Source organism: Phyllopteryx taeniolatus, chromosome 6, assembly GCF_024500385.1.
Source record: "Phyllopteryx taeniolatus isolate TA_2022b chromosome 6, UOR_Ptae_1.2, whole genome shotgun sequence".
NCBI lineage: Eukaryota > Metazoa > Chordata > Actinopteri > Syngnathiformes > Syngnathidae > Phyllopteryx > Phyllopteryx taeniolatus.
This window is the reverse complement of record NC_084507.1, coordinates 29673916-29691173: the sequence shown is the minus strand read 5'-3', so window position 1 is coordinate 29691173 and position 17258 is coordinate 29673916. Positions and strand designations below refer to the sequence as shown.

General features: G+C 41.7%; 1 protein-coding gene across 2 annotated transcripts; it reads right to left on the bottom strand.

Moving 5' to 3' along the window:
- colec10 (collectin sub-family member 10 (C-type lectin)) lies at positions 1–14991 on the bottom strand. 2 transcript variants are annotated; one of them, XM_061777143.1, is made up of 7 exons: positions 14773–14991; positions 11334–11405; positions 8160–8231; positions 1808–1861; positions 1505–1600; positions 1156–1373; positions 1–356 (listed from the first exon to the last, which is right to left on the bottom strand). In XM_061777143.1, exons 1-7 carry the CDS (start codon positions 14879–14881, stop codon positions 144–146), a joined length of 834 nt encoding a protein of 277 aa, XP_061633127.1. In that variant the 5' UTR covers positions 14882–14991; the 3' UTR covers positions 1–143. The 2 variants fall into 2 exon arrangements, with proteins under 2 accessions (XP_061633127.1, XP_061633128.1); XM_061777144.1 differs by having other exon boundaries at positions 1–295.
- Between the last annotated feature and the right edge of the window lie 2267 nt (positions 14992–17258).

Here is a 17258-nt window from a genome sequence, read left to right as displayed (position 1 = left end):
TTGTCTAATAAGTACATCATTTATTGAACTGTACTTGCATGGAAGTCTGTTCAATAATTCAAGATGCTGAGTAGACAGCCCCTCCTCCTCGTCATCCTGTTATCCTGCCTTTTGGAAACTCACAGATGAAAAACATGGCAGTGTCACACTCCACATGATTCCATGTCCCTGTGCTGAGCAGCTCCACACAACTCGCGTTGTGGCTGGGTGAAGTGAGCTCCTCGTCTTGACTCCATGCAACAAAGTCGGGAAGTGGGCTGGAATCTGCATCCCGGGAACTGTTTCTTCCATTGTGCTGAAGAATATATAGGAAAAATCCATTGATGAGCGTCTTCCCACACAGGCAACGCCAACACCTACAGTACATGCATGATATTAATTAACCAGGTTTCAAGGGTTCACTTTCATTCTTTAACCTTTAAAAAGTCCTGCATGGGATTAATTGTTAATACTGAGCCGGAAAACCGAAAGAACAATGATGCCCGTCCGGCACACTGTGCTGCATACAGCTGCGCACAACGGCGTAAAATTAGGACAAGGGAACTGGGAATTACCTTTTACAGGTCAACATATTTTGGTTTCTTTTTTCCTGTATTGATAGCACACGCTTTGGCATTGAGAAAAAAAGTAAACCTCAATAAAATTGGTTGAGAAATGACCAGGTTACGACTTAATTTCAGTGTCCATACATTGCCTTTGAAGGGGACGTAGCCCCTGCCAACATGGCCGCCACTTAGGCACTTTACTCACAGAACGCAGGCATATCTCGTCTTCTTTTCATATCGGTGAACTCACCCATCTCCAATATTTTCTTTTGTTCAAGTGTGAAGCCATTGAGTATGATTTCAAAAGAAATACGTAAAAAATGTAATCATAATAATATGATTTGTCAGCATGTAATCAATAAATAAATAATAAAAAATATATAATAATTATTGTGCTGACATCATTAATGTACTGCTTACAGCACAACCCCTAGGGGGCCATATTTGCACAGGATATTGGTATTTTTCTGTACTATTTTGGGCATATAATGAGTATTTTGAGCACTTGATGAGACTGGATTTATTTAAACCGAAACAAGCGTTGATGGTTGATGAGCTTTTCGGTTGAAAAATTGTGACTTATCCTACTGTAGTGTAAGCGTGTACATACTGAGAGCGTGTCCGTGTTGTTCGGCAGGAGCCCGACGTAAACCCTGGTGAGTCCAGACTGACTGACATAATCCGCCATGAGGCGGTTGCTGTCGACGGTGTTCGGCACGGCCAAGGTGCCGCCTCTCAGCTTGCAGTTCATTGAGGCCTCCTTGTAACTTTTGGCCTCCTTCACTAGCAGGTAGTAGCGCTCCTCACTTTCTGTCAGGCCCAACATGACTGGACGAGAGCGGAGAGATTCACTTTTTAAAGTACATTTATCTATCATGTCAGGAAACAGTATTGAGCCTTTTCTCGAGTGATAAGCGGCTCACTTAAATGTTGAAATACAAACGCTTGGACACACTCACTGTTCTTGACAAACTTGACGCCGTTCCGCAGCTTTCCCACATTGACGTCCATCTGTCCCACCACCCTCCTGTATTTTCCACAGTCACATGTAGTGCCTAGTTGATTGGATACAAGATCTTTGAGCAGAATCATCTCCTCTTAGACTGCCGTAAGCCTGAGTTTGGCCACGAAGAGTGCTAATTGTAGCATCGCTGCTCAAGCTTTTGCTACGAAACTACCACTCATGTTTGGTGACAGTGTAATTTCAACACAACTGCACGAGGAAAAAAAAGCCTATAACTTGCTCCCATGCAGAGCCCTACCTGCTTTTCCCTTCAATCCAGAGGGTCCATCCAAGCCTGTAGCCCCTTTGTCCCCTACAGAGGAATATATGACATAAACGTAATATATCTCATTGCAACAGGCCATTCCAGAATTCCCCAAAAGGTCCTTTCTATACAGAGTCAAACCTATTATTCGATTACTTTGATGAACACTTGCAATTTAACTAGCATAGTTTTTGTTTTTTTAAATCTGTGAATCTTTTCTGGTCATTACAGTAATCTCGATATATAATGCAGCCCTATGGGGGGCACAAGCCAGTGCAAACTGTAGGCCGGTCCCAAGCCCGGATAAATGCAGAGGGTTGCGACAGGAAGGTCATCCGGCTTAAAACCTTGCCAAACAAATATGAGCGTTCATCCAAAGAATTCCATACTGGATCGGTCGTGGGCCGGGTTAACAACGTCCGCCACCGGCGCCGTCAACCTGCAGGGCGGCGGTGGAAATTCAGCTGCTGTGGGTTGAAGTCGAAGAAGAGGTGGAAAGCACAGAGCCTAGAACTGAATGTGGGGACTTTGAATGTTGGGACTATGACAGGAAAATCTCGGGAGTTGGTTGACATGATGATTAGAAGAAAGGTTGATATATTGTGTGTCCAGAAGACCAGGTGGAAAGGCAGTAAGGCTAGAAGTTTAGGGGCAGGGTTTAAATGATTTTACCATGGTGTAGATGGGAAGAGAAATGGAGTCGGGGTTATTTTAAAAGAGTTGGCTAAGAATGTCTTGAAGGTGAAAAGAGTATCAGATCGAGTGATGAGGCTGAAACTTGAAATTGAGGGTGATATGTATAATGTGATTAGTGGCTATGCCCCACAGGTAGGATGTGACCTAGAGGTGAAAGAGAAATTCTGGAAGGAGCTAGACGTTCTACAGTACATGCACGAGGGCAGCAGAACGGTGGTGAGGTGTGCTGTAGGTGTGACAGACGAATTTAAGGTGGAGGTGGGACTGCATCAGGGATCAGCCCTGAGCCCCTTCCTGTTTGCAGTGGTGATGGATAGGCTGACAGATGAGGTTAGACTGGAATCCCCGGAGACCATGATGTTTGCAGATGACATTGTGATCTGCAGTAAAAGCAGGGAGCAGGTGGAGCAACAGTTAGAAAGATGGAGGCATGCACTGGAAAGCAGAGGTAAGACAGAATATATGTGCATGAATTAGAGGGGTGGTGGGGGAAGAGTGAGGCTACAGGGAGAAGAGATAGCAAGGGTGAAGGACTTTAAATACTTGGGGTCAACCGTCCAGAGCAATGGTAAGTGTGGTCAGGAAGTGAAGAAACAGGTCCAACCAGGTTGGAACGGGTGGAGGAAGGTGTCTTATGTGTCAGGTGTGTTATGTGACAGAAGAGTCTCTGCTAGGATGAAGGGCAAAGTTTATAAAACAGTGGTGAGGCCAGCCATGATGTACGGATTAGAGACAGTGGCACAGAAGAGACAACAGGAAGCAGAGCTGGAGGTGGTGGAAATAAAGATGTTGAGGTTCGCTCTCGGAGTGACCAGGTTGGATAAAATTAGAAATGAGCTCATCAGAGGGACAGCCGAGGTGCAATGTTTTGGAGACAAAGTTAGAGAGAGCAGACTTCGATGGTTTGGACACGTCCAGAGGAGAAATAGTGAGTATATTGGTAGAAGGATGATGAGGATGGAGCTGCCAGGCAAGAGAGCTAGAGGAAGACCCACGAGAAAGTTGATGGATGTCGTGAGGGAAGACATGAGGGCAGTTGGTGTTCGAGAGGAGGATGCAGGAGATAGGCTTACATGGAAAAGGACCCCTAAAGGGACAAGCCGAAAGGAAAAGAAGAAGACAGTAATCTTTATATATAATAAAATTTAAAAAAAATCATTACACACTCAGTTGCTGTCATAAAAATTGCTTTGGACAATTATATGAGCCCTGAACTACAGTATGACGACAAATAGATAATTTCACTCGCTTTACAAATCCATCCATCACAAACTGGATTGAGCAGAGATATTTTGTTGTACTTGTACAATATCACCAATAGATGGTGATATCACACAAATGTATAGAATTTTAGGATTTCACTATTAGTGAAGTCAACAGTACTAACTGAATACTCTATGATCTTATGTTTAGTCCAAGCAAAACAATTTTGACTCAAGGTACTAAGTGATTTAAAGGAGACGTACTGTAAATCAGTAATTCCCAACCAGGGTGACAAAGCTCGTGACACTGGGAGACCGCATTTATTATTATTATTACACCTTGTGCCATTTTATAGATATTGCCAGAATGAAAAAGTGCTATATGTTGACCGAAGAACAGTGTTGTTGTCACGCTATAAAGCAAAGCAAAGCAAACTTATTTATGTAGCGCATTTCATACACAAGGTAACTCAATGTGCTTTACATGATTACAAGCGTTTAAAAACAAAGGGAAAAAAACAACTTATAAACATTTAAAACAGATAAAAAAATACAATTAAATAAAAATACAATTAAAACAGCGTAAAGTGCAAGAAATATCATTTAAAAGTGGAAATGCTCTAGAAAGCATGGGAAAAAAGAAGAGTTTTTAACCTGCACTTAAAAACATGCACACTTGGGGCTGACGTCACTCCTGTTGGCAATTTATTGCATTTGTGTGCAGCATAATAGCTAAATGCTGCTTCACCATGTTTGCTTTGGACTCTGTGCTCCACTATTTGACCTGAGTCTGTGGATCTCAGAGCCCTACTGGGTTTATATGCTTTTAGCATTTCATTCATGTATTCAGGACCTAAACCGTTTAGGGATTTATAGAACAGTAGCAGAACTTTAAAATATATTCTAAAGCTGACTGGAAGCCAGTGTAAAGACTTTAGAATTGGAGTAATCTGCTCTGAACTCCTTGTTTTGGTCAGAACCTCTGCCGCAGCAGTCTGAATGAGCTGCAGCTGTTTAATGCTCTTTTTAGGGAGTCCACTCAGAAGACCATTATAATAGTCAAGTCGACTTGAGATAAAAGGATGGATGAGCTTTTCCTGGTCTGCTTGACACATGCAAGCCTTCACTATGGATATGTTCTTCAAATGGTAGAAGGCATCTATCAGAACACCAAGGTTTCGGACTTGGTCTTTGGTTTTTAAAGACGGTGACTCCAGGTATTTAGTAACAGCAATCCTCTTTTCTTTATTGCCAAAAATAATTGTCTCAGTTTTGTTGTGGTTTAATTGAAGAAAACATTGCCTCATCCAGATATTTACCTGTTTGAGACTGTGACTGTGTTTGAGATTTAACTGTGGCACAAGGAAAATCTTAGTTCTGGGTCAATGTTTCCCCTGAAAGTCAACAACACTGCTTGTGAAAATTCGTTTTTTTTTGTTCCAAGTGTTTATTGAGCTGTGACCTAACTGTTTGCATGTTACAAAGCCACTTTTCCTGTAAGATTATTAAAGCTAATGCTTACGGAGAAAAGTGATTGCTCACAAACGTAGGGCAACAGTAGCAGTCGTTAAAAATAAATATCTACCACACACGGAGGAAACACAACTATATGACATCATTTATTCCTCTACGTGATAACCTCAGAAATGGGGGAAAGCGTAACAAGATTCAAAACACTTGTGTATTGTTTATTTTTCTGTTGTGCTGTGAAGTAGCTTAGAAAACTCCACTCAGTGGCCATAACATTAGGTACAACTGCATGTTTTTTTAGAACACAATGCAGTACAGTTCTACACTAATCAAAACTATCCATCCATCCATCTTCTTTACGGCTTATCCTGTTCAGAGTCACGGGTGACCTGCAGTCTATCCCGGCTGACATTGAGCGAGTGACAGAGTACACCTTGGACGAGTCGGCAACCAATCACAGTGCACATAAAGACAAACAACCATTCACACTCACATTCATAATATTTGGACAATCTAGAGTCTTCAATGAACCTAACATGCATGCTTTGGGAAGGTGGGAGGAAGCGGGAGAAAGTCCTTCCAAGCATGGGTGAGTACACGCAAACCCTCAACCTCTGAACCGTGAGGCAGACCAGCTAACCTCTAAACCGTTGTGCTGCCCCACTGAAAACTACAACACCAATATAATGAACATATTGTTGTATTAAATTGGACATATTTCGGAAAATTGACCTCCCGCAGTTCTGGTCAACTGTAACGTAATAGAGGATAATTGTGTTTGGTATCAATACACCACACCAGGGGTGTCAAACTCATTTTTGTCGTGAGCCACATTGTAGTTACGATTTCACTCATAGGGCCGTTGTGACTGTGAAGCCATATAAGTGTGTCATCGCTTCTTCATAGTGTTACATTTACACAACAAATTAATAGATAACTAGTTTTGAAATCAGAAGTCAAGCATAATAGTTTGTTCAACTATTGTACAAGTTAATGTAAAAAGGTGTTTGGTAACAAAAAAAAAAATTGCAATATCTTAGTTAGTATTTATTACATATGACGATTTGAAATTTTGGTACAGATTTGAGCAAGAATCATGGAAGTTGAGTCAAATTATTTGCTTTCATAAAATGATGTGGCTGGCCGGATCTGGCCCCCGGGCCTTGAGTTTGACAACTGTGACATTACTAATAGTTGAGACAAGGCACCTATTTTACGTTAGAAAAATCTCACAGCACAACACCAGACAATAAACAAACAAACAAAAAAAACCAAAGGGAAATATTGTAAATACTTAATCAGTGATTATCCCATCTCAATTACTCACAAATGGATTTACCCAGTGTGAAATCTGGGCATGTTTAGTTGAACACAAAGCTGTTATTCTGTCTGTCCTGCTGTCAACAGCTTAAATGTACATTCTGGCATCTAATGGAAGACCATTTAATTGTTCAAACGTGGGTCCCCCTTCCCATGGGGTCACCACCTGTGGGAGGGGCCATAGGGGTAGGGTGCAGTGTGAGCTGGGCGATGGCAGTGGACCTTGCCGATCCGATCCCCGGCTACAGAAGCTGGCTATAGGTATGTGGAATGTCACCTCTCTGGCAGGGGAGGAGCCCGAGCTGGTGTGTGAGGTCGAGAAGTTCCAACTAGATATAGTTGGGCTCGCCTCCACGCACAGCTTAGGCTCTGGTACCACTCCTCTCGAGAGGGGTTGGACTCTCTTCCACTCTGGAGTTGCCCACGGTGAGAGGCGCCGAGCAGGTGTGGGTATACTTATTGCCCACCGACTTGGCGCCTGTACGTTGGGGTTCACCCCGGTAGACAAGAGGGTAGCCTCCCTCCGCCTTCGGGTGGGGGGACAGATCCTGACTGTTGTTTGTGCCTATGCACCAAACAGCAGTTCAGAGTACCCGCCCTGTTCTTGGAAGGGGTGCTGGAGAGCGCGCCCGCTGGGGACTCCATCGTTCTGCTGGGGGACTTCAATGCTCCAATGGAAGGGTGTGATTGGGAGGAACGGCCCCGCCCGATCAAAACCTGAGCGGTGTTCTGTTATTGGACCTCTGTGCTCATCACGGAATGTCCATAACGAACACCATGTTCAAGCATAAGGGTGTCCACACGTGCACTTGGCACCAGGACACCCAAGGTCGCAGTCCGATGATCGACTTTGTGGTCGTGTCATCGGACTTGCGGCCGCATGTCTTGGACACTCGAGTGAAGAGAGGGGCGGAGCTGTCAATCGATCACCACCTGGTGGTGAGTTGGCGCCGATGGTGTGGGAAGATGCCGGTCCGACCTGGCAGGCCCAAACGTATTGTGAGGGTCTGCTGGGAACGTCTGGCAGAATCCCTTGTCAGAAGGAGTTTCAACTCCCACCTCCGGCAGAATTTCACCCACGTCTCGGGGGTGGCGGGGGACATTGAGTCCGAGCGGACCATGTCCCGCGCCTCTATTGCCGAGGAGCTGTGCACGTAAGGTAATCCCCGAACCTGTTGGTGGACACCAAATGTGAGGGATGCAGTCAAGCTGGAGAAGGAGTCCTATCGGGCCTTTTTGGCCTGTGGGATTCCTGAGGTAGCTGATGGGTACTGAGATTCGCCCGGAGTTCCTAAAGGCTCTGGATGTTGTGGGGCTGTCCTGGTTGACACGCCTGTGCAACATCGCATGGACAGTGCCTCTGGATTGGCAGACTGGGGTGGTGGTCACCCTTTTTAAGAAGGGGCACCGGAGGGTGTGTTCCAACTGCAGGGGGATCACAGCTCTCGAGTAAATAATTGCGCAAGTGTACTTAATGTGGTAGCCAGTAAATATAAAATGCATTTTCAATTGCATATATAAAACTGCTGCAGATACCGTGAAGCAGTTACTATGCCTGAAATGATTAATTACCGGGAATTAAAATTGGTCATTGCTATTACGCAACAGACAAATACTGCGTTAGTGTGCAGGATGCCGAGGACTTTGCCAAGTCGTACCTTGGTCTCCACTGGGTCCCGTCTTTCCCATGTGACCATTGTCGCCCTTCATCCCCGCCTCTCCCGATGCCCCTGGAAATGCATAAAAAGAAAGAGCGAACAAGAGTGGACGTATTTCGGTCATCTTTTAACAACTTTATCACAAATAAAGGTGGAACAGAACATAATGTGTTTCTTTTTATATGTTCCTGCAAATATGTCGAATATCACCACACTTCAATGAATAAGCCCTTATTTCTCGCCATACTTTAAAGAGCCTCTCATCGTTGTGTTTTTTTGTGTGTGCTTTAAATTTGGATTGCATCTCTAAGCATAATTAAGAACTCAAAATAAGAATACAATTTCACGAAACATTTCCGTCCGGGTGGGGCACAGACCAAGGAAGAGCCAATCACATGCTGGCACCCTTTAGCTATCTTTTTTTTTTTTTTTTTTTGCTTGCTCTGATTGGCTAGCACCAAGACATGACTCGTACTTTTAGTGGATAATGATTCGTTAAAGCACTCAGGCAACACACACACACGCATGCGTAGGTATGCAATGCTGTGCGTCTGTGGCCGGTCACCATGCTTTATTCGTTCGTCCCTGATCATTTTTGTGCATCTCAGACGTGGGACACGCAACAAATGAGATCCCTGCTAATTTAATATTTGTACTTTGGTGGAATGTCATTCTTTATTCTTTTTTTTTTTTTAAATAGCTTGGTTAGGTTTAATTAGACTGTAGAAAATGGCTCTTAGTTATGTAAAGGAGTGTGTCATTATACATTTCAATATACACAAAAAACTATTTGAAAAACTTGATTATCTTCTGCAAAGGATGATTCTATATTTTTCTTCTAAACTAAATGCACGGATTTGGATTAATTCATACTAAAGAGTTTAAAATGTGTGCGTGTGTAAAGTACAGCCAAAGCCTGGCCGTCTGCTGCGATTATTTCCTCAGGAAACTATTCCACTGGAAATGAATGATATTTGAAATAGAAAGTGACACATTGGAGAGGGCTGTTGCCATGGGAGAGAAGTGGCACACACACACGCACACACACACACGCACACACACAAACACACACGCTCATAAAGTTTACAAGTTTGTGTTTCTTGATGATTTGTAAGACACATTATTGAAAGGTATGCGGTCAAATGAAAATACACTCCAGTAAATTACAAACTCTTGTCAGTATTAAATAGTATGAGTACAATATATGTACATATGTGTAAAAAAAAAATACAATATATTTGTAGCTGCACATTACAATTAAGCTTTGACTGAAGCGCAAAGAGAGATTCTAATTGTTCTCCGCTGTATGAAGAAATTGGATGTGTTGCTCTGTTTTCCCCGCGTTTAAAGTTGCCGAATGTTGTTTTCCCCCGTGCCTACACCAGCCAGTTCAACCGTTCATCCATCTTTCAGATAACACTTGTTCCTATCGCTGCTGTTGCTTTTTATAATGGCCAAACCCTCCAACTGGCTTAACGTCTGGATTCCCCATGCAGCTGCCGGAGGATAAAGAGGTGGAAGGCCTCATTTTTCATCATGAAGACGTCTTTCAAACTACCTAGAGTTAGTAAAACACAATCACGCAGATGGTAGGGGGACTTTTCAAGCCGTGATTAAAACCCCTTGATTCTAGGTTGTTTGTTCAGTTATGAACTGGGTTACAGCAAACCCGTGTGCAGAGCCCCATTTTTATGTGCTTCGCCGCTGGCTTCCACATCACAGGCAATTAACTCCCACAATAACAAATTCGCAGCTCAATTTAGACTTACTTTAATGTAAATGTAGGGGGGGGGGGAAAGGTCCACCGCTGTTTGTTGACATTAATAAACCAAGAGCAACACATTGTTTTTGTTTCCAGGGAATTAGCTGTCCTTTAGTCCCTCTTAACATTCCAAAATTAAGCCACGTTTTCCTGTCAAATCTGCTAAATTAAAAAGGGGAATTTATGCGTCATCTGTTGAGCGCTTGACATATTACAGCTAAGATGTTGGAGGCTGTGATGGTGTTACAGTAAGTAAGTGTGCGCACAGAAACCATAATGGCTGGCTGCACCTAAGTCAATCCAAATTGAAGAATGTTTACGTTTAATGCTTACATTTACACGATTACTCAATGAAGATTTGTGGAGAGAAACAACCTGACAGTCTCATTTTGAGTGTGTGTGTGTGTGTGTGTGTGTGTGTGTGTGTTGGGATCTCTCTATGCTGTCACTGACCACATTCAGTATACTTGCCCAATCCATTAGGATCCCATAGAAAGGCTGTATTTAAAGGATGCTTATTCATATTATGTTCTATTGTTTATCTAAAATTATGCACCTCTCAGGTGTAAGGTAACTACCACAATGATAAACATGATTAATAATGTAAATTGAATAACTCTGTGATGCAACAGTGTCAATCAAACCTTCACATGATTATTTCTTTGTAGTACTCAAGATGTCTCACTCAGCAAATATGACCCATAAGATTGGACGATATGGCCTCAACTTTATTTCACATTTTAAGATGATAATTTTGAGACACTATATAAAATACACAGTGATTGTGTACTATACATACAAACGTATTTGTCAAATTCTTTAGCATATAAAATATAGCAATGTTATTTATTATGTTTCTGGCATTTTTAAGACCTTGAGTGTCATTTTTAAGGTGAATTAAGGCCTTAACATTTGAAAAAATCTTGATGTAAGACTTCGGTTTGATCTGATTTCCCCACCATTGCCCCCCTTTTCGCTGTTCTGTATAAATGGCAAGTCGACCTAGCAGTTTTTGCACCTTTTGAGGTCGTATCAGAGCCATAACAGAGTTGGGATGGCAACTGTGAGTAAGGGAATTACCCAAAGCTGGGGCAGTGTTGTGGAGTTTAACACCCACCCATTTCACATGCCCCTGTCGTGTTGCAAGCAATCCTCGCTGTCTCATAAAGGCAAGTGTGTTCGACTTCATCGAGAAAAGTGAAGTCCCATTCCTTACAAATTTCTACACATGCAATGCACTCAGGTTGAATAGGAAAATAGCTACATTATTTTGGATTTGTGGCCGTCATTTTCTGTTTGCTATAAAGGTTCAGATCAAACAGAATAGGTTGTAATGTACAGAGCAATAGTTGCATGGATCTTAATGTTAAAATGAGTCATTCGAATGAGAAACATCATTAAGTTTGTGGTACCTGGATGTCCTGGTGGTCCATTCTTCCCGATTCTGCCCTCATCCCCTTCGTTTCCAATCTCACCTTGGTCTCCTGCATATATGGGAAGAGTAGTAAAAGAAGCAAGGCGGGGTTTATGTATCATAGTGTACAGTCTTCCCTCGTGAAATCGCGGGTAATTTATTGCGGATTTAGTGCATTGCGGATTTTATTGAAAACATTTTTTTTTTTTTTATATTCTTATCGCACACAAGTCGCCAAATCACAGGCTTTTGAGTGTATGCTTTTTTTGTGATAAAATAAACACCTTTTGATACATCTTCGAAATAAATTGTTAACTAACTTGCTAACTAACTAAAATAAACGCTTCCTCGCCTAAAATACTACAACTATAGAAAAAAAAAGAAAAGAAAAGAAAAGAAAAATTCATTAAAACACATATTACAAGGAATAATGTAATATACATAGTGTACAGTACTACTGTGCATTACTGTATGGGTAAGTGTTTTAAAAGGTGTTTGAGAGTACTGCATATAGAAAGAGTATAGTAGAGGTTAATATTAGTGTGGGGAAGATTAATAAAAGTCTGGGGAGGCTCATACAGCTTCAAAATATGTATAAACAATCCAAAAATATGTGGTTGCTACTTCACGGATTTTATCTATTGCGGGGGTGGGTTTGGAACCTAACCTTCACGATAAACGAGGGATTACGTGCACAATATCAATATCTGTTGTCATCAATTGGGCACATCATTAATAACTGATGCAAAATCCAAAATTGGGGGATGTGAGGGTGAGCAAGTTTCAATATAATTTGAATCCCTTGTGGATGCGTTTTGACTTTGTGTGCTTTAAAAAAAATACAAATAAAATAAAATAAAAACAGACCAGGCCTAGTTCTTATTTTAAAAGCAAAGGTTCCATTGAACTATTAATGATGACATCGTTTTTTGAGTCAAAAACGAATAATGAGGTGTACAAGAGAGGTTTTGGCTGCATGGGATGTCTGACGTAGCTGCCAAGGACACTTTGTAACCTTGGTGCTGGGCAAAGGCAGCATAGCAACAAACATCTTTGAACGGCGGCATATGAAGACTGACTTCTAAAAGGCTTATTGGTTTTGTTAGTTTTGTATATTTTTTCTGTACACTGAAAAGAACTGGCATGGTGACCGATTGGTCAGCACATCTGCCTCACAGTTCTGGGGACCGGTGTTCAAATCCCAGGCCGGCCTGGGTGGAGTTTGCATGTTCTCCCCGTGCCTGTGTGGGTTTTCTCCGGGTACTCTGGTTTCCTCCCACATCCCCCCCCCCCCAAAAAAAACATCCAGGGTAGGTTAATTGACCACTCTAAATTGCCCGTTGGTATGAATGTGAGTGTGAATGGTTGTTTGTTTATATGTGCCCTGCAATTGGCTGGCGACCAGTCCGGGGTGTACCCCGCCTCTCGCCCAGAGATAGCTGGGATGGGCTCCAGTGAGGATAAGCGGAACGAAAGATGAATGAAAAGAATTATACGTCGTAAAATTATTCAATGCTATGTAATTAGTTCAGGCTCAGTGTTAGTTATAGATGTTAATCGGTGTGGCTATTGATGTCGTGTAGTTTACCATCACCGATTTAGAATTTAGGGCATATAGAGGAAAATCCGAAGTTGAACACAACTTGTTCTGTGATGCTGGTTGTTCTACTTTCAAGTTCCTATGGGAAATACAGTCAAGTGAATTAATAAATTCCAGGTTTAACCACTGTATAGTCAATCAAAAATAAAGTAAATGGAACGGCATGTTTTGAAGATATTGTTAAAATTAACAAGTTTAGTGTGGAGAGGAATTTATTTACTTATTCACTTTATTTATTTATTTACATTTACGTATTACGTATGTTAGCGTCTACTAGTATGTGCATAAACAGGCAGACCCTTTCCAGTGTCACAGTAAGTAGCAAACCTTTATTGCTCAGTGACTGTTTTTTTTTTTTTTTGTCTCCAAAGTGTTCTCTGTCAATTGACTGTCTGTTGTCGTACTAGAGCGGCTCCAATTACCGGAGACAAATTCCTTGCGCGTGTTTTGGACATACTTGGCAAATAAAGATGATTTTGAGCTCCAATTCACACACACTCACACGCACGCACGCACAATCACACACAAACAAAACACCAAAAGCTAAAGAAAAAGCTAAACCTTCTCCTTCTTGACTTCATCGTTTGAATGTGCACTGCGTCTCACAAGATTTGCTGATGTGCTGCATGATGTCACGAATGATGATGGTTTGAACGTCTTGTCTTGAAATTATATTGATATTTTTTTCCCAGAAAAGTGTAAATGTACCACTTCTGGGTCAATGAACTTTGGAGGTTCCACTGTCAAAGATACACTTTATGTGTTGTGATCGACAATCGCCACCTTCTGCGGTTTGCATCGTCGAGCTGTGCTACATCATACTGAGTGGAGGTATTCTTCTTATAACTTATAGTATAGTATCAGTGATGCTCCTAAAATGAATTCCAATCAAGTCAGCATTTGTATCCTTGCAAAGACAAATCTTTGGATACAGCTCTTGTATTGGACATTACTATGTGGTATGTTGGTGAAGTCAACCTAGAATTTTGTGATCCCATACTCAACAAGGTTCTTGATGCGTCTATGTACTGTAAATGTACGAAGTAACATGAAGCCCGAAAAAGAAAAAGTGTGCGAGCAGTGTGTTTCACAAGACCCTGAATCACACATCAGATCGCCGTTAGAATACACAAACGTGGGCAAGGACATTCTCATGTGATGAATTCTGCAGTCACTTGTGTCTCAGATTGAATTTATATCGTAGTGTCTTGTCCAAACGATCACGTCAGTGTAGTGGCAGAAGTCGAAAAAATACACAACAATTTAAATTTCTCAGTGGTACCACACACACAAACAGGTCTTAACTTCCTCACGCACTCTGTCCACGTCATCTCACATTACATTGGTGTCCTGTTGGCACAAAAGTGTGGGGGGGGGGAAATGCTGCTTAACTTCGCCTGGTGTGTGTTTTATTGGCTCTGTCTGAATCAGCAGGGGAATAAGCTACTGGATGTTGTAAAATGCAAAAGGCATTCCCTCCCAAAAGGCTGTGGGGTAGCAGTCGGCTCGTTGTTAAATGACAGGACATTACATGCTGGGTACCTTTATCATCAACGCTATAAAGCCCTCCAAAATTATTCTTGGTGTTTCCTTAGAATTTTCCATTCCGTCTTTCAATTGACCACATACTGACAGTAACAAGCCAACCAAATTACAAGAGACAAGCCTCACATATTAAATAGCCAGCAGTTAGTCTGGAGTGGAAAAGCATTTGCATCGCGGAATCCCCCTTTATAGTGACGTTGTAATTACCGAACAAAAATATTCCAGTTGAACTCTTTTGTCCCACAAAAACAAAGCACACGTAGCAATGTACTGTATGTGTTGTGGCGTTTACCTTTAGCTCCAGGTATGAGGGAGTGGCTGCAGACTTCGGCAGATGAGGAAACATAGGCGAATGCCGCTGCAGCACAAAATAAGAATAACCCACTTGAGTGTCTTGCCATCGTGTACGAAAGGAATTTATAGAGAATTGTATGAGTGTCGCCTCCTCTGTGCTAATGTGTGCCTGCTGACAGATTATAAGAAAAGACCATGAGGTTAGTGCAGCGCTAATGAGCAGATAAAGCCAAAGTCAGAAAACACTCACATGGATTTTGTTTACATGGGCCTATCAGCTCCTTGTCATACTTTCAAACAACACTTAGCAGAGTCTGGCATTCCTCTGAGCTCAAATTGCAGCAATTAACTTGAAGTTTAAACAGCATCATTACAAGCTTCTGTGTATTTCATACATTTGGTAATCATGGTTGACCTCCATATACTATAGTCTAACTAGTATATAGCGTTGATTCAGAAATGTGAAATTGCCACTTTTCTTTCATATAAATTACAATACTGATGGATAGTTTACTTTTTAAGGCATTTATTTCAAACATAGTGCTCGTAACGGGGAAAAAAAACACAACTCACTTAGCACTAGCCAGAAACTTAGGATACAATTGCCATGAATCAACCTCGGAGACAACAGCATCAAACAGTTCTCTGAAATAAGGGGCATATCTTGCTTTTCCGAATCTGTTGTAGTTCTCATTAATGCTCCCTGGTTCACGTTTCTCCAAGTCACTGTTGTCCCCGTTTTTTTTCTGCCTCATAAGGTCTCGATCTCGATCAATCAAGATCTCAACTCCTGTTGACGTTACCGCCCGCTATTTATGTTTTTTTTTTTTACATCGCGTTTAGTCATCCGCGGAAGCCTATTTCGTGAATGTAAAGAGTAAAAGTACACAAATCTGTTTTCAAATGCAGGGACTGAAAGTAAAAAGTCGTCAGAAAAATAAATACTGAAGTAAAGATCCTTGACAAATCTACTCAAGTACAGTAACTTTTGTATTCGGTTACTGGCACTGGCTCAAAATAGGGGTGACACAGTCAAGCAGTTATTAATTATCCAACTTTCGAACTAGTGTCACAGCCGTAATAGGCTGTGCTCAGTGTAAAAAAAGAAAGAGAGCAGGAACAACAGCCCAGTATGCAAAAGAATATGCACTTGTTAGCATTGTTGTAAGCTGTCCTGCTACCGACAGCCGACAATGGGGACAAGATAGGAAATGGATGGATGTGAGTTGTGAGTTGCGGTGGATAATCTGATCCCGACGGTGGCCTGAAGGCACATTAGATTTGATAGAGGTTGACGAAGGGGAAGAAGATGTCAGCAGGCGTCCTTGGATTTTCACAATGATAGTATTAAAAAAAAACAAAAGAAAAGTAATGCCTGCGCTGTAAAATTCTACTTCTTCTTTGGCCCAAGCCACACCCCTCCACATAGTTTGATGGAAATTGGTTCCATATTTTTTTGCTGTGTGTTCGCCATCTCCTACACTGATATTGACACCGACCCAAGGAAGACTCGGTCTTCTATTTTTCTTTTCATATCTCACTGAAATGTCATCGAATCAAAAAGCTTTTTCGTGCCTCGGTCCGACGCCAACGTGTGTTTCACAGACCGGCAAGATAACTCCGACACAAACCCGCGCATGAACAAACTCTGGTTTCTAAATATGGGACCATGCCGTGATTAGGGAAGTTGGTGGAACAGAAGAAGGAAAACAGGGAAAGAGATAAAAAGGGAGTTAATTAAAAAAAGAAAAAGAAATGAGGTCTAATTACAGAAGAAGACACAGGGAGGGCAGAGAGGGGAAATTAGAGAAGAGAGTGCGGTTAGTGCCACATGTTTTTGGCCCTAAGTGCAGGAAGAAGACTAATTCTAGAATTTTCTTCAATGAGATGACTTTGACTCTACGTTTGTGGTATTTCCAGGGACATCCGTGTGGACTAGTCTCTGAGGTAGACAGAGTTTGACCAAATCAAGAGAGTATTAATCAGAAAGAAAACATTTATCACAGTCAAGTGCTTCCTTTGGGAATGGCTTTGGAAATAATGACCTCCAAACACAACAATTTGAACCATTGTTTCAGAGCCTTTGCTATGCTTGGCATTTGTTAGCGTTATTTATTTTCGCAGGCACCAAAAAATAATAATACGGCAACTACACGCAGATCGTTTGGGAAATGTCCAAGTCAATTTTTGTTTACAGTCATGGAACGACCTAATTTAACTTTTGAGTGGAAAAGATACAGGCCTGTAACATTGATACAGTCAATCATTCATCACTTCTTGTTTGTTTCTTTTGCTCAATGCTGAACTTTATTTCATGTCTTTCATAGACAATAGCTAGGAAAAAAGTCAGGCTTCATGCTTCTAAAATCACTGATAGAGCAAGACCCAAGTTTCTTTTGGCCTCAACTAATATTTGTTCAAAACTTCGAAGGCTTCAGGATATAGTTTCCGCCGAGGAATTTATGGATATGAAAATCTGTGTAT